Source organism: Phaenicophaeus curvirostris, chromosome 8 (assembly GCF_032191515.1).
Source record: "Phaenicophaeus curvirostris isolate KB17595 chromosome 8, BPBGC_Pcur_1.0, whole genome shotgun sequence".
Taxonomy (NCBI): Eukaryota; Metazoa; Chordata; class Aves; order Cuculiformes; family Cuculidae; genus Phaenicophaeus; species Phaenicophaeus curvirostris.
The window spans coordinates 23,705,612-23,730,150 of NC_091399.1; the positions used below are offsets into that span (position 1 = coordinate 23,705,612).

At 43.3% G+C, this 24,539-nt stretch overlaps 1 protein-coding gene across 1 annotated transcript; it reads left to right on the forward strand.

The window, feature by feature from the left end:
* The first annotated feature begins 1,657 nt into the window (after window positions 1–1,657).
* LOC138723212 (vitellogenin-2-like) lies at window positions 1,658–23,875 on the forward strand. Its single transcript, XM_069862137.1, has 36 exons — window positions 1,658–1,697; window positions 1,812–1,832; window positions 1,938–2,089; window positions 3,118–3,369; window positions 3,897–4,058; window positions 4,271–4,419; window positions 5,193–5,343; window positions 5,462–5,619; window positions 5,710–5,875; window positions 6,744–6,869; window positions 7,520–7,738; window positions 8,675–8,892; window positions 9,027–9,124; window positions 9,406–9,530; window positions 9,641–9,742; window positions 10,356–10,475; window positions 10,561–10,747; window positions 11,688–11,781; window positions 11,890–12,075; window positions 12,743–12,887; window positions 13,010–13,232; window positions 13,322–13,497; window positions 13,879–14,168; window positions 14,307–14,688; window positions 15,172–15,222; window positions 15,905–15,994; window positions 16,536–16,748; window positions 17,035–17,177; window positions 17,633–17,771; window positions 18,298–18,433; window positions 18,873–19,059; window positions 19,612–19,703; window positions 20,526–20,623; window positions 21,117–21,276; window positions 22,563–22,724; window positions 23,658–23,875. Exons 1-36 carry the CDS (start codon window positions 1,658–1,660, stop codon window positions 23,774–23,776), a joined length of 5,532 nt encoding a protein of 1,843 aa, XP_069718238.1. The 3' UTR covers window positions 23,777–23,875.
* Window positions 23,876–24,539: the final 664 nt, after the last annotated feature.

Below are 24,539 nucleotides of genomic sequence, written 5' to 3' on the forward strand. Positions count from 1 at the left end.
AAGCTTTGGAAGAGGTTGTCAAGGGCAGTGGTGGAGTCTGCATCCCTGGAGGGGTTCAAAAAGCATGTGGATGCGGCACTGGAGGACATGGTTTAGTTGGCAAGGTGGGGTTGGGCTGAAGGTTGGACGGGATGGACTTAGAGGTCTTTTCCAACCTTAATGATTCCGTGATTCTATTTCTTCCCCCCTTTCTCCCCAAAAGTACAATCCCCAGTGGATTTACAGCCCAGATGAAACCTGTCTGAAAAAGTCAAGAGTTGTGGTTCTGACAACCCAGGGAGAGCGGATGCCAGCAGGAGACTTTAGGAACTGCAGGAGTAGAAAATAAATATTAATTTGTGGCAGTTAAAATAGCATTTGCCCCAAATCTGTGGTCTATCTTATAACCATCTTATAACCAGAAATGAAGTGACTGAATAACCAGCGTCACAGGTGTTGAACTAGAGTTGGGGTCACATTTTCTGTGTGACTCCGAGTCCTCAGCTTATTGGGTTGACTGGGGTTACCCCTCCAGCAACATCCTCCAACTCAGAAGCTACCGTGCTTCTTTTTCTTGCTTTTGTTGTTGATTCAGTGGATCCTTAGCTCACATTGGAAGACTGAGAAACCATTTGGAAGGACTGAGCAGAAATTATTTCTCCTTTTTTTGTGATTCTCAGTCTATTACCGTGCTCAGAGGGCCAAGTGTCTTTTGTGCATCCCTGCTGGCCTGCACAGCCCCGAAGTTTCTAGAACAGACCCTTGTGTGAAGGCTCCTGGACTCAGTGTAAATCGGTGACGGAGCAGCCTGATGTCTTACATCAGTTCAGCTATTTGGTTGCATATTTGGCCTCTTAGGAAATGCAAAAGTTCTAGCTGACCTGCACTCCCATTCCCCTTGTTTGGCTGCTAAGAGCCTCTGTGGGTTTTTTAATTGTTCACATTTAGCCGTAATTTACCTTGGAAGATAAAATATTTACAGATTGCTTATGAAATCTTTGCTCATTTAAAAAGCATCCCTGGTCAGTGTGACCGGAGCTGACAGGACGCGCTGATCCTCTAGTAATTTAAACAAATATATTTATTCCATACACGCAAGTTTTCAGCGAGATGTTAAATGTGATTTGGTGCACTTCTGAATGTGAGAATAGTGAGGGTTTATCGGTCCTAATCTCCTCCCTGTGGGGATGGCCACACAGCGGTGCTGAGGAGAGGGAAAGAACACTGTGAACACTGTGACGCCGAGTCTACTTCGTTAATTGGGCCACTATCAATTAGATAACGGTTTGGGTCAGATGCCAGGTCAGCCTAACCTGGGCAAAATCAACTTGGTCTGTGGCAGGAGCTAATCCCAGCAGCCAGCAGTAACACAATCTAGGGAATTAGGTAACATATTTATTGCAAATATATCATAAACAGCTGAGTAAAAATGTTTTGATGTGACAAGCAGCAACTTTTAAACAATCTAGTAAACCACTTGTATGAGCACATCAGCGTGATACTGTAGGATGACTCGATTTCCTTTACTCCACCTGGAGAGAAAGTATGATTGCAAAAAGGGAAGTGTTTACACAAACTGATAACAAACTTGAGAATTCAGCAGAACGCGGCCACGTGCCCCTGAGCTTCCTTCCATAAAAGTCTCACCATGGCCAGCTGAGCCCCATTCGCCTTCGCTATGAGGGGAATCGTACTCGCACTAGCGCTCGCCCTTGTAGGTAAGCCTGTGGATCCCTTCTTTGTCTCTTTTCCCCCAAATTTCCTTAATTTCAGTGGGAACAACTGGACCTGAGCTGAACGTTATTCATCCGGTTTTCCATCTCTTTTTGCAGGTAGCCAGAAGGTTGACATTGGTAAGTGAATTTCCCTCTACAACCTTCTTGCGTTGACTTTGCTGTGATGCCAATTTTATTAGAACGTACTCATGCTATGGTGAAAATGGCTGTTATTCCCCACAGACCCTGGATTCAGCAGCAAGAAGAGCCACTTGTACAGCTATGAAGGTTGGGTGTTGAATGGTCTCCAAGAAAAGGGTTTGGCCAAAGCTGGTGTGCGCTTGAGCAGCAAACTAGAGATCAGTGGGCTGTCGGAGAACGTTTATGTCCTCAAGGTACTGTGTCTTCTTCCAAACATACAATAGGATAATGAGCTGTAAATTGAACTTGGTTAATTTGTGGTTCAGGAAAGATATAGGGGAGAAAAGAAAAGGAGATTCAGTGCTGGGGATGTTGGAGAACGATCTGCAAACAAAGGTTTCTGAAGTGACGAGTGATTTGGCATCCAGTCACTTAGAGGTGTCCGTGGTGGAAAGTGCTCAAGGCAGATATTCCTCAAGAATTTGTACCAGAAATAAGATTCTAAAAGCAGGGGTTCTATTAGGAAGGGTTTCTTTCTAACTCAAGGCAATCAAGCTTGATCTGATTTTAAGGTTCGATTTGATTCTCAACAAGCATTTCTAAAATGCTTTTTTGGGGAGATTGAGATGAGATCTTAGGAAGAAATGTTATCCTGTGATGGTGACGAGGAACAGGTTGCCCAGAGAAGCCCTGGCTGCCCCATCCCTGGAGATGTTCAAAGCCACGTTTACTGGACTTTCTTCTGATTTACGTTGCGTCTCAGTTTTGGGGGGAGAAAGGTTTGTAAGTAATGTTCATTATATCAAAAAAACTGGGTTGATTCTAGCAATTCACAAATATGGATCAAATATAGCAACTAGTTTAGGTAAAAGAAAAGTTGGAAGGGGACCAGTTGAAATGAAATATTCTAAACTTTTTAAATGCTAAATTTCACCTAAAGCAGAATATTTATTTTAAGGCTGAAAATACAAGAATTTTATTGGATTTTTTTAAAATTAATTTTTGAGTTAGCCTTTCTCCTGATGTTTAAAATGTCCCTGGGAGATAACAGCGATATGTTAACTGCTTCTGTAAGATCAAATAACACTGCTGAGCCCAGAGGGTTTATACTGGTTTTACAACAGCGTAAGCAAGAGACAAAAGAATATACCGCTGTATGAAATTCTAAGCCTATGTTTGGAAAGCCTATCAAAGAAGTAATTAATTTACTTCTGATCTGTTTGTATATTTAGTACCAAATGAATTTTATTCATGTCCGAATCTTTTCTTCATTCCCTCCCAGATCCGCTCTCCGCAAGTTGAGGAGTACAATGGCATCTGGCCCAGGGACTCGTTTACTCGATCTTCCAAAATCACCCAGATGGTTTCTTCGTGTTTTATCCGGCCCTTCAAGTTTGAATACAGCAGTGGGCGGGTTGGAAGCATCTATGGCCCAGAAGACTGCCCCGAGATGTGCATCAACATCGTGAGAGGGATGCTCAACATGATGCAGATCACCATTAAGAAGTCCCAGAATGTGTATGAATTGCAAGAGGTTTGTTCTTTCTAGTCTGAAACTACTTGACCAAAAGAATGGGTCCTCTTTATGTTTATTTTATGTCCATTTTATGTTTATTTGCATCCACTTTCATCATCACAAAAAGTCAACGTCCATTCATGTAGAAGAAAGCATCTCCATGTGTGTTGAATGAACTGGATTCTGTTGGATTGTTTAAAGATCTCTGTCCCTAAGATTTAAAATGCAATCCTTTAAAGAAAAAAAAATATTTATAATGTATTCATTCTTGATCCATTCTGTTTGTTCATTGTTGACATCAATTAATTGATTAGTTTTTAATTTTAAACTCTATCCCCTGGCTGATTATTGCTCACGTGTCTATTCTATTGTTTAATAGGTTCCGTTGTGGGTAACGGTAACAGGTTTCAAAACTTAATTAGGATTGTTCAGTAGGTCCTTGCCCTCCTACTCCTCTTTAAGGATCTTTATTCAGTAAAACTTCTTCCCATGCAGCGAAATCCTGATATAACTGAGAAGTCTCATTATCTCTGTCCATCTGCCAGGCTGGAATTGGAGGCGTTTGCCATACAAGGTACATCATCCAGGAAGACAGGAAGAACAGCCGAGTCTCTGTTACCAAAACAGTGGACCAGAATAATTGCCAGGAAAAGGTGAAGAAGAGTGTTGGAATGGCTTACATCTACCCTTGTCCCGTCGACATGATGGTACGTGAGATGTGGAAAGGTCTTCCTAATGAAGACCTTCTACTGGAAGATCTCTCTAGTAGGAGACCTTCTACTGGAAGATCTCTCTAGTAGGAGACCTTCTGCTGCAAGATCTTTCTGCTGCAAGATCTTTCTGCTGCAGAGATCTTTCTACTAGAAAGCATGCCCATTCTGTTCCAAATCACTCTTTGGGTCTCTTTGTCCTCCTCCAGAAAGAAAGGCTCATTAAAGGAACTGCGGCTTTCTCCTACAAACTGAAGCAATCCGACAGTGGTACCATGATCACAGAAGCAGTATCACAGCAGGTCTATCAGATCTCACCCTTCAACGAGCCTACTGGTGTTGCCATCGTGGAAGCAAGGTAAGAGGAACATTAGATTGGCAGAATTTATAATTATTCTCACTTTGTGAAGAAGTCACTTTCACCCCCAGTCGAAGTGAAATGAGAACTGAACTCCATGGCAGTTGGGTAAAGCTGCAAGGAGTCATATTTCGGGTTTCCACGCTTCTAAAAATTCAATGAACCATTCTTTATTTGTACCCTGGTGAACCTGATACTACAATTACATGGAAGAACAGAAGAAAAGCTCTTCTACTCACTTATACCGTAAAAATGCAACTCTAGTACTCTGAATACTACTCAGAGAAGTGGTGGGTGCTCCTTCCCTGGGTGGGTGGGGCCTTGGGCAGCCTGACCCAATGGGAGGTGTCCCTGCCCATAGCAGGGGGGTTGGAACTGGATGATCTTTAAGGTCCCTTCCAGCCCAAACCATTCTATGGTTCTATGAATATACTGAGATAGGGATAATTTATTGAAATAAGATTACTGAACACACTGAGTCCGTAGCTCTCATTCAGGAGACAGCAGGTTATCTCTTCTTCAGAAATTATTTCATTATAAATAACTCTATTACTATTTTGTTCCAACTAAAAGGCAATCCATTAGTAAACTTTTACTGTGATAAGAAAAATTATTAAATAGTAAAAGTGATACCTTCACCATACCACTGAGCCAACAGTCATAGAACCATAGAATGGTTTGGGTTGGAAGGGACCTTAAATCTCATCCAGTTCCAGTCCCTGGCCAGTCAACAGCACCAGTTCATTCCTTCCGTGATTCTTGTCTCTTGACAGGCAACAACTCACCTTGCTTGAAGTGCGGAGCGAACGGGGGAGCGTCCCGGACATCTCCATGAAGAGCTACGGAGGCCTTCGCTACCAGTTCCCGTCGGTATCATCACAGATGCCACTCCAGCTCATCAAGACAAAAAATCCTGAGCAACGGGTATAGTGGTTTTAGGTCTTCGAATTGCTTTCCGAATCAAAAAATTAGTAAATGAGTGATGATCATCAGTTCTGAAGAATTTAGTTACGTATGCTCTCTCTCTTGTGTTTTGTTACAGATAGCAGAAACCCTGCAACACATCATCCTGAACAACCAACAAGATTTCCATGACGACGTTCCATACAGATTCGTGGAGCTTGTCCAGCTCTGCCGGATAGTGAGCACTGATACCCTCGAGTCCATCTGGAGGCAATTTTCAGATAAACCCCGCTACAGGTATTTCATTGCATCAACTTAAAAGAAACACCTCATTTCTTTGAGAACGGAAAGCTAAAATTAAGGATTTTTTTCCCCACCCGCTTGCAGACGATGGCTCCTGAGTGCGGTTTCAGCCGCCGGCACCACAGAAGCACTGAAATTCATTAAGACCAGAATTCGCAACGATGACCTTAACTACATTCAGACTCTTCTAAGTGTTTCTTTTGCTTTCCATTTAATGAAAGCTGATGAACACGCTGTTCCAATAGCAGCGGTGAGTAAATCCATGTGACTCTTTCCTGTCTGATAACAAAAGGAATGATAATTGATGGCAATCTTTGGTTATTAAGAATATCGGAGACTGGATTCTTCTCTCATATGCACCAATTTTGTGTAAATATTGAATCATTAATTTATTCTTGCATTGCATATATGAGAGGAGAGTTCAGTCCTGTGTCTTCATGTTGTTATGTGGATATAAAAGCCATAAAAGTAGCCAAAACAGCTTCTAAGGATAATTTCCATTTGAGTCTGCTGATATCACATCAAGATTTCTACAGACAAAGCTTTGTCCTCTTTAATCCCTTCCTTCTGAAGCAAATAGTTATGTGTGTGTAAGGTCGTTTGAATAGCTTTTCTAATTGCAAACTATTCCTGTGAGCTGGACAATGCTGCAAGTAAAAGCATTAGTACAAACACCAAATATTTTGACACTATAATGGATTATTTATTCTGAATAGGATCTTTTCACATCTCTGGCCAATATTCTTCTCAAACAGAAAAAAATACACGATGTGAGAATGCGTCATTAATAGAATTGAGTTGCATATTTTTCTAAGGTTATTCCATTTATATATAGCTGTTTACCCATAATCTTTGTATTTTCAGTGTTATACTCAGTCAAGGAAAATAAAAACGGAGCTATGTAAGCTTATAAATACTGAAACTAGTGGGGAATCAAGCCCCTAAGTGAAGCTTGCAAATAAAGTACCTACGAGCTGATTTAATTTGTTTGGATGTGAACAATAATCATTCCAAATTTGCTCCCCTTGGATAGGCTTTGAGGATTTTCCTGCTCTGAGAGCTGTGTAAAGCACCATATGAAATATGGAATTATTTTCTCTCCCTTTTCTCCCCCACAGGAATTAATGGCCAGTGCTCGGATACAGAAAAATCCCATGCTTCATCAAGCTGCCTGCTTGGGTTACAGTTCTGTGGTCAATAGATACTGTTCTCAGGCCTCAACTTGTCCTAAAGAAGCTCTTCAGGTGGGTAGTTTTTTGTTAGGTTGTTCCTTAATAGCTTAGCAATGTTAAGCACGGAATCATAGAATGGTTTGGGTTTGAAAGGACCTCAAAGACCATCCAGTTCCAAACCCTCATTAGACCAGGCTGCTCAAGGCCCCATTGAAATTGGGATGGGGCAGCCACAACTTCCCTAATGTCTAATCTAAATCTTCCTTTCCAATCCAAAGCCATTCCCCCTCATCCTATCACTACAGGCCCTTCAAAAAAGTGCCTCCCCAGCTTTCCTGGAGCCTCCTCTAGTACTGGAAGCTGCTCTAAGGTCTCCCCACAACCTTCTCTTCTCCAGGCTGCGCAACCCCAACTCTCAGCCTGTCCTCATAGCAGAGGCGCTCCAACCCTTGGATCATCTTGGTGTTCATTACAGTAGCTTAATTAAAGATACAGTAGTATAAAAATGGCGATTGGACTTATATCTGCTTTTAATAATGTAGATATTTTCTTCATCGTTGAAAACACATTTCTAACATCGTGAGATAAATTCTTGAGAGAAGCCTTCGCTGAGTGATTTTATTAAAACCAGTTTATTGTGATAGACTTTTCAGTGGGTAAGGGAAATGCTGTGGACAACCTAGACATTAGGAAGAAAAGACTGACTCATGCTTTATCTCTAGCCCATCCATGACCTGGCAGATGAAGCCATCAGCAAGGGCCGTGAAGACAAAATGAAGTTAGCCCTGAAGTGCATTGGTAACATAGGAGAACCAGCCAGTATCAAACGCATCCTGAAGTTCCTTCCCATCGCTTCACCCAGTGCTTCTGATATCCCCATCCACATTCAGATTGATGCCATAATGGCCTTGAGAAAAATAGCTTGGAAGGACTCCAAAACAGTAAGTAGGATCCGTCGGGGGGTTCTTTACTTAGTGAATTAGAGAATATATATTGTGAAGGTAATGAACTTAATGGGATCGTGTGTGGATTTGGCATGTTTGGGGGGAAAAAAAAGGATTATTTTTCAGAACAACACAACGCAGTTTTATATTTTGGTCGATGTCTTCTGCTAAGCTATAATCACTAGTCAGCAGGAAGCTTCCAGAAGGATATCAGCAGTGTTTTGTTAGATGCCTGTCGTAATCAATTAAGTGCTGTGCTCATTATATATGTTGGAAATTCAGCTGCATAAAAGTCAGGCATATAATCTGATCTGCCTCAGTAATCAAGAGGAGAAAGGGATGCACCTTCTATTGACCTCTTAGGCAAAATGTCAACATTGCTCTGCCTCTTTTAGACCCTTCCTTAACCCTTAAGGCTGGATGAGTCACCACCAACCTCCTGCTAAGGTGACCATAGGCAAGACTCCTGCCTTTCAGATGGTTTAGATGTAGGAGCTATTGAGATGGCATCCACTCAGATTGTCTTTAGTGAGCTGCTGAATCACTCTTGGTCAACAACAGTCAAGCACGCTCACCAAGGCAGTGGAATTACTCCAAAGAATGAAGCTATATATTATCTATTGATGTTTCTTCTGAAGATAATCACCCATCTTTGAATGTCAGTAACGCAAAAAGTTACGCTGATGTCTTTTTGATTACGGTGGGTTGACCTGGTACATGGATATGTGGACATTTATCTCATATTCAGTGACAACTCTTCTCCACGGGACTGTTCCTCCATAGCCCCTTCAGTTGTTCTGGAACCATGCAATAAAAAGATCAGGAAACCTTCCTGCAAGGATAATGACCCCCTCTTCGGTATTTCTAGTGTATTATGTGTAGACAAAAGTCTCCTTTATGGGTCATTCCAGACACTGTGTATTCTTTGTGCAGGTGCAGGGATATCTCATCCAGATCCTTGCAGAGCAGTCGCTTCCCTCCGAAGTGCGAATGATGGCTTGTGCCGTTATCTTTGAGACAAGGCCGGCCCTTCCTTTAATAACGACAATAGCTAACGTGGTGATGAAGGAGAGCAATATGCAGGTGGCCAGCTTTGTTTATTCCCACATGAAGGCTTTGGCGAAGAGCAGGTTGCCGTTCACATACAACATGTGAGTAGGGATGGGAATGAAGTGGGGGATCTTCGGTTATCAGCACCGTGTGTGCTGCCGAGCTGAATTCTGTTTATAACTCTGATGGGGCACAACTTCTTTCTGTCTGTTGTCACCTTTCTCATTTTGTTCAGCTCTTCAGCTTGCAATATCGCCCTGAAGCTGCTGGCCCCCAAACTGGACTGGTTGAGCTATCGGTACAGCAAGGTCATGCGTGTTGGTGGTTACTTCGGTGAGTAAAAGGATTTCAGTGACCAGGAAATATTTCCCTTCCTAAAGCCACTCTTAAGAGACATTAAGTCCTTTGAAGAAACAGGGCTTCTGCATAAGAAATGGAATTAAATGTGACAGTCACATGCTTAAAAGTGCTTGAGTGCACCATTTATTAATTTGGGCCTGAACAGTTAAAATCAATGTAATGATGTATTTTAGTAATGGAAAGATGTGCAGAAATACGGTCTTGAAGCAGAATGGCTAGAAAAAAGACTTCACTTTTGTTTACCTCTGCCACAGATAACTATAAAATTGGTGCTGCTGGAGATGTCTTTGTTATGAACAGCCCAGGAACGATGTTCCCATCAGCAATCATCTCCAAGCTGGTGGCGTATTCTGCGGGGTCAGTGGCTGATTTGGTGGAGGTAAATGTTCATCGACATCAATACTAAAGCTAATTCAAATGAAAATTGTCCACAAAGTTTCCTCTCTGTAAGTATAATTCAAACTGCCTCTTCTTGGGCTCTTTTGGTAGGTTGGTGTCCGTGTGGAAGGTCTCACCGATGTCATCACGAAACGAAATATCCCGTTTGCTGAATATCCCACACACAAAAAGATCAAGGAGATTGGAAAAGCTGTAGGTATTTTCAGCAAGGCAGCGCATGGGTTATATGAAGGGGTATTAGTGAGGCTTCTCATACTAGTTAAGTCCTGTCTAAGATGGTAAACTGCCTGCTGGTACTCAGCTTGTATATTCCTGTGAGAGAGAGATCTGCAGGGTACATCATGCCTGTGATGGATTCTGCAGATACTCTACCTCCTCCACCTCTACCTGCTCCCTGCAAGTGCAGGGATAGGATGAGGGAGAACGGTTTCAAACTGAGAGAGGGGCTATTGAGATGAGATCGCAGGAAGAAATGTTTTGCTGTGAGGGTGGGGAAGCCCTGGCCCAGGTTGCCCAGAGCAGCGGCGGCTGCCCCATCCCTGGAGGGGTTCAAGGCCAGGTTGGATGGAGCTTGGAGCTCCTGATCCAGTGGGGGTGGAACTGGATGGGCTTTAATGTCCCTTGCATCCCAACCCATTCCATGATTCTATGACAGGGAGGAAATCTGAGTTACTGGCGCTGCTCTTTACAAAGCAGCAATGGAAGGTTGCAGCTTGGTCAGTGGTGGGATTGATGAACTTGCTGAGTTACCATCTGCGCAGGGATACACTAAGGAACTTGGCTTGTTTCTTTATCTGTTTCCCAGCTGCTGGGATGGAAGGAGCTGCCAACAGAAACCCCCTTGGCATCAGCCTACCTGAAACTCTTTGGCCAAGAGCTGGCTTACACCAGCATCAATAAGGAAGTCCTGCAACAGGTTATGAAGGTACCAAAGCCCCCCACCTTTCTTTGCAAGATTTGACACTTTGTACTTTTCCATCCTAAACTCTTGGATCTTTGTTTTGCTACAGGCTGTGCTAGAACCTGCTGACAAGAACACAGTGAAGAAAATCGCCAGTCAAATCCGCAACGGCATTTCAGGGCAATGGACACAGCCGGTGTGGCTGGGAGAGCTGCGATACATCATTCCTACCTCCACCGGTTTGCCGCTGGAGTACGGGTCGTACACGACCGCTGTGGCACGCGCAGCAGTCAGTGGTGAGTTGGGAAGCACGAGACGAGCTGTGTGAGCTCTGAGGAAAAGAGGGGCCGGAGAAACAAGTAGAGAAACACAAAGTTAGAAAAACAACTAATTCTTAGAGGTAGTGAAGATGCTTGAAGGAAAGCTGGACACAGCAGATTTCTGCCTCACCTTTGAAAGGAGTGAAGACAGAGGAGGTGACTTCAGAATCTAGGAAACCCAGGAGAAAAAAATCACAGAATTCAAAGCCAGAATAAACAAGACCTGGATGGGGAGCTGATTGCAGACCTGGGCAGAGGAGGTGGCTCTCGAGAAATACACACACATGCAGGATTCTGTAGTGATTTAAACAGAGAAGAAAATAGAAGACAATCAAAAAAGAACTACCAGTAGCATTCGAGAAAGCAGGAAGAGAAAAAAAAGACAGGGAGTTCTGTTTGGAAAGAACAAAGATGCAAGTATGAACACTTATCAAGAAGTTAATTCAGTGATCACTGTGTTCGTTGTCCAGCAGACTTTTCGTGTGGGCAAAACTGACTCTGCCTTTTGCTGACACCAGATAAAGAATGAGGGGTGAACCACATGGACTTGTGCTCTTTATAGAAGTCTCCTATGTGCCCAATCTCTGCAATTCTTGGGTTTTGGCTTGGCTTAATAGCATCTTTGAAGCTCTGCACCTTGTTTTATAGGTGCTCTTAATCTCTCTCTTTTTTTTTTTTTTTTTAAATAACATCATTGTAGCTAAGTTGGGGAGGTGAGGATGGGATGGATGGGCTACAAAGTGAGTGAACATCGTCTGGACTGCTGTTCTCCAAGAATAGTCATCAGATAAAGGTCTAGTTGGTAGCTTGTTATGAGCAACGTTCCTCCATTGTTAGCAGTTGTTCATTATCTCTATTATCAATTTGAATTTTGGGAAACACGGTCTTTTTTTAACCCTTGTTCTGTCCTTTGCAGTTGACGGAAAGGTGACTCCCCCAATAACTGGAGAATTTAGACCCTCCCAGTTGCTTGAATCCACCGTGCAGGTTCGGGCTGACGTAACCCCGAGGTATGGCACGTTTCTAAGGCTTTAGGCACAGTGAAAGTCTTTTAAAAAAAGGCAGAATCATGTGTTAGAAGTCCCTTTCTCACACCCGGTCGCTTGGCTCTGTTTCAGCTTGTACGTACACACAGTCGCAACGATGGGAGTCAACACTGACCACTTCCAGCACGCTGTCCAAATTGAAGGCAAGGTCCTGACCAGAGTGCCGGTGAAGTTTGACGCCAAGATAGACGTGAAGGAGAAAAATATCAAGGTTGAAACAAATCCATGCCGCGAGGAAACCGAGATAGTGGTTGGAAGGTACAGTAGCGTTACTTCAGAATGCTTTCTGTGGCTGAATCCTTGCGAAGTTCACTGTCGCTGACTTCTGATGGAGGTTCCTAGATAGGCAAGGTGACTTTTCAGTGTGGAGCAGGACCATTGGGATAAAGAGCACCAGAGAGAAATAGAGGGGTTAAAACTCAAGATACCTAAATTATTTGGGAATTTGATTTTTACTCTTATTTGCTTATTATTTTATTAATACTTTATGCTTTTGGTTTCTATTTATTTATTATTTTACTAGGGGCTTTAGGGGTTTCAATTTTTATTTTTAAATGAATGTCTCTCCTGTTTTGGATATCCAGGGAAGTGGTGGACTCCACTACACCGGACACTTTTAAGGCTCAGCTTGACAGGGCTGGGCCATCTCATTTAAACTATTAATCACCTAAAAAGGCTGGACCAGATGATCCTTGAGGTCTCTTCCAACCTGGAATTGTATGATTCTGTGATCCAGAGTGTGAAATCTTCCCATGACATAAGGAGCTGATGTTGGTCCTGAACTCTTACTCATCTAGTCGTATACATAATCTTTATGTTCAAACATACCTCTGTGCTGTCACATGATGCTGACAGGGACCTATTTCATGTACTCCAAAGCCCAGGAGCCGGAATAATGGACCATTTTTTGTGCATATCTCAACAGGCACAAGGCTTTTGCAGTATCAAGAAATATAGGAGAACTAGGTGTCGAGAAGAGAACCTCGATTCTCCCAGAAGATGCTTCATCAAACATTGTGGAAGAACCTTTCAAACCATCAGAGAGAGCTTCCAGTGAAGATTTTGCAAAGGTAACTGATTCCTTTTTTTCTGATATAGTGGTATTTTCCCTCTCTGTGCTGCGTGTGTCTGCAGCTTTAGTCTTGCCTGTGCTGTGCTCCCAGTGGTACTCACACAGTCCTCTCCAATGCAGAAAGGAGCTGACGAAACACCAAGCAAACAAGCCCAGAGCTCCGAAGATGATCTTCGCCACGGCACAGGAACAAAAACTCACAAACGAGACGTTTGCTTCAAACTGCACCATCTCGGTTGTCAGCTCTGCTTTTCCAGAAGGTCACGAGATGCCAGTTTCATAAAAAATACCTATTTGCACAAATTAATTGGAGAACATGAAGCTAAATTCATCTTGATGCCAGGTACAATATTGAGCACCGGCTTTGTATCTTAGGTTTGCTGGTGTTGTTTGAAGCAGTAGAACCTTCTAACGTGTGCAATTGGTGTGCAGCTCCAACAGATGCTGAAGTTGACAAAATTGAGCTGGAGATTCAAGCAGGATCCAAAGCAGCTTCCAAAATAATTCACGTGGTAAACTCAGAGTCTGAGGAGGAGGGTGAATCCTCTCCATATGAGGACATTCAAGCTAAACTGAAGAAGATCCTGGGCATTGAAAATGTGTTCAAGGTAAGAGACTTTGAGCGTGGGAGGGGGGAATATTTTCCAATAAAGGAAACCAAAAGTTTGAAGTTCAGGGTGGGAAGCTGGCACAGGGAATCAAGGATGGAGACAATTTGAAAGGTGCCAGTACCAGGCCTGTCAGCCAGTGCCACATCTGGAGGGACTGATCCTACTGGGTGCATCCAGCTAGAGCTGCTCCTCCATGCTGGAGGAGATTTGAGCTGGGCAGAGTGGATCTAAGGGAGTTCTGTAGTTCCTGCAGGGAAGTTTTTGTTCTTTGAAAAGGTACCATGAACCGCTTCTCTGACAGCCAGAGAAGTCTTACTTTCTAAATACAGAACCAGGTGCATCCCCTCTTTTGCGCTTCTCTCTGCAATGATTTTGCAGGTTGCAAATAAAACGCGACACCAAAAGAAGCAGCCTTCTAGGAAAGGAACCACTAAGCTAGCAGAGCTTGGCACAGACCCTGACGCAAAAAAACCCTCCAGCTCATCTTCTGCCTCCTCTGCTTCCTCATCGTCTGCTGCTTCTCCTGATCCTAAAAAGGCTGCGGATGAAGATGAGAATGGTCAAGAAAAGCAAGCGAGAAACAAAGATGAGAGCAGCAGCAAGGACAGCAGCAGCAGCAAGAGCAGCAGCAAGGACAGCAGCAGTAGGAGCAGCAGGAGCAGCAGCAGCAGCAAGGACAGGAGCAGCAGCAAGAGCAGCAGCAGTAGGAGCAGTAGCAGCAAGAGCAGCAGCAGTAGGAGCAGCAGCAGCAGCAGTAGGAGCAGTAGCAGCAGCAGTAGGAGCAGCAGTAGGAGCAGTAGGAGCAAGAGCAGCAGCAGCAGTAGCAGCAGCAGTAGGAGCAGTAGCAGCAGCAGTAGGAGCAGTAGCAGCAGCAGTAGGAGCAGTAGCAGCAGCAGTAGGAGCAGTAGCAGCAGCAGTAGGAGCAGTAGCAGCAGCAGTAGGAGCAGTAGCAGCAGCAGTAGGAGCAGCAGTAGGAGCAGTAGCAGCAGCAGTAGGAGCAGTAGCAGCAGTAGTAGGAGCAGTAGCAGCAGCAGTAAATCATCGCATCACCATAGCCATGGGCATCACTCAAGCCACCTGAACGACAGCAGCAGCAGCGAGTCATCGAGCCACCACCATAGCCATGGGCATCATGCAAGACATCAGGAAGGTGACAGCAGCAGCAGCAGCGAATATTCCAAAATATGGGTAACTTTGTCTGTAAACTTGCTAATGGTTGTAAATCACATTCCTGATGGCAGATGGTTTTGCATCATGAATCGGAAAATTATGAGTCGACACAGTCAATTTTAGCAACACAAATTTGTGGCATTTATTCTGCAAGCACACCTGCCGTCGTTGGCTGCAATGTCTGCTTCAAAGCATCTCAAAAGTTTTGACAAGTTTTTTAAAACTTTTGTTATAGGCAGAGAACAAATTTTTTTGCCGATTTACTACTTTCTATCAATATACGTTGCATGCTTCTGTCTTAATTTTGCAGTAGGAACATTAAGGCTTTATATAAACTACCTCAAGTCTTGTATTCTGTGATTGTGACCAAGCATACAGAACTATGCATGAATGATAATGAGTAAAATCCTCACTTAATTCCCAGTGCTTAGATCTCAATGCAACTGCAGCATATCTGTTCTTGTGAGGCTTTTAATCTTCTTGGTTTTATCGTTTTCAAAGGATGAACGTGAGGTTTATCGGTATCGCTTTAGATCAGCTCATAGACAAGAGGTGAGTTTTCCTTTTCTCAGTGAATTAAGTACGGAATCTGTCATGACCCAAATGGAAACCTTGAAGGCATCTTGTTATCTCTGTTGGGACAAACTACAGCCCCAGTAACATTTAGAGCACCAAGTCAACCATGGTCGTTCTGTAAAGACAGACATCTATGCTCTCCTTTGTGTTGTGTTCCTTATTTGCCTCTCCTGAGGGGTCATATTTATTTGGGTAAATAAGATGTTTTCAGAGCTAGGTCATGTGGGACAAGATGAAATGGCCCCAAGTTGCGCCAGGGGAGGTTTAGATTGGATATTAGGAAAAAAATTCTTTATGAAAAGAGTGGTGAAGCACTAGACCAGGCTTCCCAGAGAAATGGTGGAGTCTCCATCCCTGGAGGGATTTAAAAGATGTGTAGATGTGGCACTTTTGGACATGGTTTAGTAGGCAGGGTGGTGTTGGGCTGATGGTTGAACTGGATGATCTTAGAGGACTTTTCCAATCTTAATGATTCTATCATTCTATGTACTAAGTAGGACACGGTGTATTTCAAGTCCTTGAGCTGCTCAGGGTTGGAAGGCGAGGTTACCAACACCGAGTGCCATGACAGAGAGTATTCTGCAGCATTGCCTTGTGCAATTTCTTCAAGCCTGCTTTTAAGTTACTGTCCTGAGCATGATGTGTTTTCTTCTTGCAGTTCCCGAAAAGGAGACCACCAGCTGAACAACTTATTGGCGCACCCTTCTCTACCAGATCCAGTCATGCCTCCTCTCAAGCTGCTTCCCGGGTTAGTTGCATCATGATGTTGAAGACAACACCCTGGATTATATTTTGTGTTAGGATGGTGTGCAAACAGTAAACCTGCCCCTGCCACAGAGCTCATAGCTGAAGGCAGAAGTAAAAGCCAGCAGAGCAACCAGACACACAAACAGGAGGACACGAGCTGGGGGATGTTCTTGGTGTGAGGAGGAGTGATGAGTAGAACTGACAGCTGATGTCAAATTGAGCCACTTTCTTTCATTCACAGGCAAATCCATGGGTATTGGCAATGAAGCCCAACGCATAAAGTCACTATTGTCTCCTAATGATGTGAATATTTCCATGGTATCAGCCATAGCTCAGGAAATGGCACAATTTTTCACTTACATAAAATACAGTAATAAAATCCATCTGGGCACGCAGAGGTGCACATGTGGTGCATATGCTGGCATATATTTACAGTTCGGTTTCTTATTTTCCATTTATCCGTTAAGATCCTGCATCTAAAATGTTCCGTGGTAACTCTTTCATAACAATATTCTTTGCACACTTTCCCCCTTTCTTCTTAGCCTAAGTTTTTGGGAGATGTTAAACCACCAGTACTGGCTGCTTTCCTTCATGGCATTCGTAACGACAAGAAGATAGGAGGCCTCCAGCTGGTGGTATACGCTGATATTGACTCCATCAAGCCTCGGGTGCAAGTATTTGTATCAAACCTCACAGATTCAAGCAAGTGGAAGCTCTGTGCTGATGCTTCGGTCCTCAACGCTCACAAGGCAGCGGTAAGGCTCACAAATCATAGAACCATAGAATGGTTTGAGTTGGAAGGGACATTAAAGATCATCTAATTCCAACCTCCTGCCATGGGCAGGGACACCTCACATTGGATCGGGGCTCCAAGCCCCATCCAACCTGGCCTTGAACCCTCATTGTGAAGAAATTCCTCCTTATGTCTAATCTAAAGCTGCCCCTCTCCAGTAGTTAATGGTTAAATAGTTAAATCCAGCTGTACGCATCACAGCAAAACCACGCATGTTTAAAGATGCTCCGTTTCTCTCTCCCTTACAGGCTTACCTGAAATGGGGCCGCAATTGCCAGGACTACAAGATTTCGACTGAGCTGGTAACCGGGCGGTTTGCTGCCCACCCCGCTGCACAAGTGAAAGTGGAGTGGCCCAAAGTCCCTTCAAGCATCAGATCGACGGTGGACTGGTGAGGGTTTAGTCTTTAGGGATGCTCATTCATGATATCGATAAGCTGACTAAGATCAGCATCCACCCACGAGGTTGTGGTGGTTAAGTACCAGCTGTTATTGCACGCGCTGATCTGTTTGAGCGCTGCCTTTGGACACAAAAGCTAAGTGGGAGATCGTAGCCATCCTATCGTTATGTGCTATAGGTCTTTATACTGGACATGGAATTATAGAATCATAGAATAACCAGGTTGGAAGAGACCCACCGGATCATTGAGTCCAACCATTCCTATCAAACACTAAACCATGCCCCTTATTCACTGAATGCTTGATCAGCAAAGCAGAGAGTGGTCATGGAGACTTAACCAGAGACCCTGAGGACTCTGTATGCTACTTGCACACCGATGTGAAGAAGTGTGGTTGGTGCTGCTTTTTGCTTCCCTTCACTGTATCTTTCTGATTTGTATTTCTGAAGGTTTTACAAGTTTGTCCCTGGGGCCGCGTTTATGCTGGGCTTCTCTGAAAAACCAGACAAGAATCCTTCTCAACAAGCCAAGGTGATAGTGGCTCTAACGTCTCCAAGGACGTGTGATGTTGTTATCAAGCTTCCTGATGTAAGTATGAAATATTATCACTCTCCTATTTTTTTTGTAGTATAAAAGCGAGGTTATTTTAGTTACAGTGCATCGATTCTGAGAAAGAAAAATTAATTAAGCATCAATTTGGGTGCAAATGATGAAAAAAAAGTTCTGTCTCTTTTCAATCTTTTTATATTGCATCCAAGAATATTCACAGAATGATTTTTGTTCATGGAAGTAGAGTGTGATGTGAGTACTCAGAATGGTGTGAGTTTGATCTGTAGCAGCACCATAAGTGTTCACCTAACAACACGTGAAGGGGAGTAATTAGTTCTCCCAAGTAATATCTGAATGATGGCCCACACCAGGAAAGAAAGCTGTAAGAAGAAGCAAAAAGCTCGTGGACACTGAGTCAGATGAGTTGTGTTCGTATAAAGTCTTTATCAACCAGAGAAGAATAAATTGAAATCAAATTACAAACAGAAGAAAAAGCTAATCTTGGCTGTTTGCTTGGAATACCTGCCACAACGGCATTGTGATCGTGCTTTTGAATTCTTTTCAGATGATTCTCTATGAAAAAGCCATGAGGCTTCCCGTGTCCCTCCCTGTAGGTCCGAGGATACCGGCTTCCGAGCTGCAGCCTCCCATCTGGAACGTCTTTGCCGAAGCCCCCTCTGCTGTGCTTGAGAATCTGAAAGGTCAGAGTCTAATTGGGTTCAGCAGCACGACATCCTCAGGCTCCCAAATTACTGGAGCACCTTCTGAGTTTTTGTGGGATTATCTGTCTCCAGTTAATTAGGAAATGTGCTGTAATAATGTGAGGATGCTTCACTGGGACACATCACTGTGTGTAGTACAGAAATCATCCTCATTTCAGGGATCAAGATACCAATTATCTGAATTGATAATGTTAAAACATTCTGGCAAATATTTTTTGCTATAGAGGAGAATGTTTTCCATGCCTTTTTTAGAAATTATGGGTGCTTAGTAGCCCAAATCCCCCCCAATCCATAAAAAAATATCAAATAGAGGGGAAAAAAAAAAAGCTAAAATAGCATAACACTAAAAATAAAATATGCCATTTAATAATGTTCTTCTATGGAAAAGCAAATGCTCACTGGCTTCTTATTTAACCAGCTTCCTGCTCAGTTTCCCATGACAAGATCACAACCTTTAATGAAGTTAAGTTTAACTACACGATGCCGGCAAACTGCTACCACATCTTGGCTCAGGACTGCAGCTCTGACCTTAAGTTCCTGGTGATGATGCGCCGTGCTGATGATGCTACGGACGTGAAAGCAATCAACATCAAGCTTGGCAGTCAGTAAGTAACCCCTGATGGGATGCCCTCCCTGATCAAGAGCCCCTCCCCAGCTTTCCTGGAGCCCCTTTCAGTCCTGGAAGCTGCTTCAACATCACCCTAGAGTCTTCTCCAGGCTGAGCAACCCCAACTCTCTCAGCCTGCCCTCACAGCAGAGGTGCTCCAGCGCTTGGATCATCTCCATGGCCTCCTCTGGACTAACAGATCCACGTCCTTGCTGTGCTGAGGACTCCAGAACTGAACACAGTGCTCCATGAGGGCTCCATGAGTCCCCACTAGCATGAGAGTCTATATTATCCACATTTAAGGGGAGAGGAGCTTAGATCTGAGCTTCACCACAGTGCTCAGCAGCTCATGGGATATCAGCATTTCCCTTATTCCCATGCATATTGAACAGGATGCTGATGATGTTGTCCTGCATCTTAGGTGTAATTTAAGCAGTTGCAATGAGCTTATCCTGTGGCCAGTGATATTTAGTGAGCCAGAAAATACTTTTGTCACCGTCTGTGTGTGAATGTGATGTGAACAGGGTATGACCACTCTTCTCCTTAACAGTGAAATCGATATGTACCCTGCAAGCAGAGAGGTGAAACTGCTCGTGGATGGCGTTGAAAGCCCCACGAAGAACGTTTCGTACATGTCTGATGGTAAGTGATGCAGCATCTGTTGTTGCCTTTTCATGTCTGTTTTTGGAGAAAGAAAGAAAGAACAGACATACATGTATTTTATTCACTTGCACAGGAACATTTAGAAAGACTGATTGGAGCGTGAAGCTCTTGTGGTGGCCAGACTAAGCAAATATAATTAACATGAAGATCCCCCTGGCGTTCCAGATTTGAGCAATGCTTCAGTTCTACCATAAGAACCGGGCGGAAACACCCACCCCTTTGTTTATGGTTGGACTCGATGATCCAGTGGGTCTCTTCCAACCTGGTTATTCTATGAATTCTAGAAAAGATCTTGCTCGATGACAACTTTCTGAAGTAGAGCTTTCCTAAAACTCACCACACTTCCATATCGCTGTTTTACCCAATTTGATTTCTAGGTATAAATTTGGCTGGCATTCTGAAATCTTCTAGGTGACAGTCACGGTGTTCTTTGTATTTCCTTACTCCCTTATAGTGTAGTCAGGGGCTAGCAGAGCTGCACAATTATACAGGCATTATGGAAGGCTCTGTAATAATTTCTGGAGGTAAATACGAAAGTTAATAACCCAAAGAAAAATAACCCAGAGAAAAATAACTAAGTCCGTGATCGCTAAAATTGTTTTTGACCTTTTTACAAACAGCTATTTTCTCTCTATACACATTTCTATGTTGTTTTGCTGTATGTTTTGTTTCTCGCATAGAACAATTAATGAAATTCAAGTAAAAAGAGCATTTTAGAGATATGACAGTTGCTTTTTTCATTCTTTAAGAAGACAGATTGTGTGTTTTGCTTTTGCTTTGTTTTGTTTTGTTTTCTTCTAGGTGCTGCTCTGTGGATGCACAGTGAAAAGCAAGGGCTTGTACTTGCTGCCCCAGACTACGGCATCGACAAATTGTACTTTGATGGATACAAATTCAAGGTATCATTCTTCCTCTTCTTAGGCTTGGGAATAGAGACAATAGCAGGGTTGGGAACTGGACGTGGAGTGTGGGACGCTGAGCCAGCAGGGACACCTCCCACTGCATCAGGGGCTCCAAGCCCCATCCAGCCCGGCCTTGAACCCCTCCAGGGATGGGGCAGCCATGAGTTCTCTGGGCAACCATCCTTGCAGGAAAACATTTCTTTGTAAGATCTCATCTACATCTTCCCTCTTTCAGCTTTAAAACTTCCATCTGACAAAAGCTTCTACGTATTCATAGTGTAAACTATTAATAACCGAACATCCTTGACAGCCACAGTAGGTTTTAAAGGCTGTGAGAGTTAAAGATGCTGCAGTACTACAGGAGCTTGGAATCCTTGTAAATATTTGTGCATTAACTTACACTAGATGGGACTTGCATAGCAAAAATCTGTTCCACGTGTATCACTTTTTATAACTTGAAATGGTTTTGGCTTTTTTTTTCCCCTCAAAGATTAAAGTCGCTTTATGGATGGCAGGGAAAACGTGTGGAATATGTGGAAAATATGATGCAGAATGTGAACAGGAATATCGGATGCCCAATGGATACCTGGCTAAAGATTCAAGGAGCTTTGGGCATTCTTGGCTTTTGGAAGAAAAGCCTTGTAGAGGAGGTATGCAAACTCTAATAATCTAATATATTGTTGCTGCGGTTGTTTAGAAAATGTAGAAAGTGTTCAGGAAATTTTAAATCCATAAGCATTTTGGGGGGAAAAATAGCATTTAGAAAGGATTTATTAATAAAGAAATTACAAGTTAAACAAGCAAGCCAAAGCGAACAAGTCAATTGGAAGTAAATAGCCATGCTGAAACAAAATCTTTGTTTGAAGTGGTTTAGAAGATCAGAAAAAAGAAAGGGACTAAATTCACACAGATGCGCTGATTTAAGCACAACAAGACCTCAATTTCCATCAAAGAAGCAGATGGAGACTATATTTATTACCCTGGTTGACCACCTGGTTTCTGAACCAGTGCAACCTGTCAAGCAAAGCATTCGAGCCCACGTGAAGTTCCAGGGGCTTAATTATATGGTTGAAATACAAAACCTACATTGTGTTTTGGTAGATTAGGATCTTACAGCGTGCTCGGTGCTGTCAGCTGAGTTATGATGCAACAGCACGGTGCTGAGGGGAGAAGAGGAACATTGTCTTTGGAAAGGCTTGTCCCGGTGGGAAGGATTTCTTTGTTCCCTGGAGATGGGTTCTACATGTTTACCCACGTCTTAGTAAAAGATGTGGACATCAAACTTGCTGTAGGTGGTTATGGAGTCCACTTGCACATATACAATAATATTCGCATGGGTGGTAGTCATCACATATTGTGTTTTCATTTAACGTGGTGGAAATGGCTGTAATTTTAGTAAATAAAGCTTAGCTAGGAATAAATTGTGGTCCATTTAGCTTCACACACACTTACAACTGCTTGTCCTGGGAATTTAAAATGAGATTGATATTGCTGGCCGAAGCAATGACTTTTGGTCTCTCTCTGCAGCAATTTTGAGTCATATAACAGAGTAATAGTGTAATTTTTCAGTGCTTATTATTATTTGTTCAGAAATCTCCTTTTTCTCCCCCCTGCTGAATATTAAAGCTTCCAAATATGGGTTTTCAGCTCTTGTGTGAGCCAGTTTACTTTGCAAACATTTATTACAAAGTCTATCAGGCTATGTTTCTATGCTAATCTAGAAAGAAACAGGTTGGATTTGGAATTAATTTCCCATAGCTCCACACCTAACTAGCTGATTTGAGAAGTTTATCAGTCAAGGATGCTGGTTTCCTTATGATCAAGATATAGTTTTCCTAGAGGAAAGCTGTTTGCAGATTGGCAGATGAGTCAGTCTGGAGAGACCTGGAGGTTTTGTCCATGAGGACCTAAAGCATCACCGATGGTTGTTTTGCAGCTTGCAAACTGCGGCGCTCGTTCGTGAAGCTTGAGAAGACAGTGCAGCTTGCGGGTGTAGAGTCCAAGTGCTACTCTACAGAGCCCGTGCTGCGCTGCATGAAAGGATGCTCCCCCACCAAGACTACTCCAGTCACTGTTGGTTTCCACTGCCTCCCAGCTGGTAAGCAAACACAAATCCTACTGAACGGGAGCTGCACAAAAATCAAAATAGATTGCGCCCTGACTCAGTTATTCCACTTGTAATGGATGAATAATCCAACATTCAGGTAGGAATGGACCGACTGTGGTATTGAGTGAAGACCTTTCCCTGTTTTCATTAATACGTCAATATTTCTTTAGCAAGAGAGGTGTTTTTCTGTTGTCATTTTACTATGATTTTCATTCACCCAAATTTAAAATCTAGGCTGAACTCCCCTTCATGGCGCTTTGAGCTGGCAGGGTGACAGCACAGTCAACACTGTGGTTCAGCTGAAAACCTGATTATTGCAGCCCATGAGGATTCAGCCCCGTGTAATGAGGGGCAGCACCCTAAAACAGGGATCCCTGCCTTGTGTGGTTTTATCTATCACTGCCGTTGGGTGTGAGCCTCTTTCCCCGAGCTGATTTAAGCAGTAGAAGAGCAGGTATGGATGGGATTCCCACATGTGCAGTGGTATAGGAGGATGTCTTTTCCATAGGTGTATTCTAGATTGTAAGAGATTAGATAAAACAGATAGAATGGAAAGTGTCCCACCCAATGACAGGGGTTTGGTACGGGGCTGGCTTTAAGCTCCCTTCCAACCCAACCCATTCTGTGATACAGATGATAAATTCATGTCTGTTTTCCAAGTTGGTCTTTCCTTAAAGACCACAATATCCTTTCCTAAATCCATTATTAATAAAAGTCTTCATGGAAGTAGTAGCTTTCAATGTACAACTGGCTTATTAAGAGGCTTTTCTGGAACATCTCTGTGTGACTTGGACAAACGTAACTACACAAGCCAGTGAGGGGAAGCCAAGCCTGTAATTAACACCTGGAGCTTGGTAAACGCTGTACTCTGCAAAACTGCTCCTGAAACCTACTGTTTACTTTTCATTTCTGGTTCCCCATCAGATTCAGCTACCAGCCTGACGGACAAACAGACAAAGTTCGACCAGAAGTCAGAGGACATGCAGGACACTGTTGATGCACACATAGCATGTTCCTGTGAGAACGAAGACTGCAGCACGTGAAGCTGCACGTTGCAGGAGAAAACAGAAACACATTAATGTTTTTATTGTGTGGTGTAAGAAAACTCATCTTAAGGAATAATAGAGATGCTAAATTAAGTGTTTAAGGACGTGTGGAAGCTTCCCAAGTAATTTAAAGTATTAAACTTTATTATTGTAGAAACTGTTATGATTGTCCATAAATATCTGATTTCTTAATAAATCCATGCATGGAGTAATTGACGAAGCCTTCCTTATTTCTCTGGTCATGGAAAAAGGAGATCTGTGTTGCTACTCACCCCAATTTCACAGACTTCTCGAGTCTGTGAGGCTTCTGTGCCCCAGACACATGTCTATGTCGGGCCTCATCAGGGACACACAAGTCCCGTGAGGAGCAGCTGAGGAAGCTGGGGTTGTTTAGCCTAGAGGAGGCTGAGGAGAGACCTTATCGCTGTCTACAACTCTCTGAAATGAGGTTGTAGAGGGGTAGGTGTTGGTGTCTTCATCCAAGTGGCAGGATGAGAGGGAATGGCCTCAAGCTGCACCAGGGGAGGTTCAGATTGGACATTAAGAAAATCTTCTTCACTGAAAGGCTTCTCAAGCACTGGAACAGCTGCTCAGGGAGGTGGTGGAGTCTCCATCCCTGGAGGTATTTAAAAGATGGGTAGATGAAGTGCTTAGGGATATGATTTAGTAGTGGACAGGTATGGTTGGACTTGATGATCTCAAAGGTCTTTTCCAATCTAGGGATTCTATGATTCTATGACATGGGTTGGGTAGCTATCAG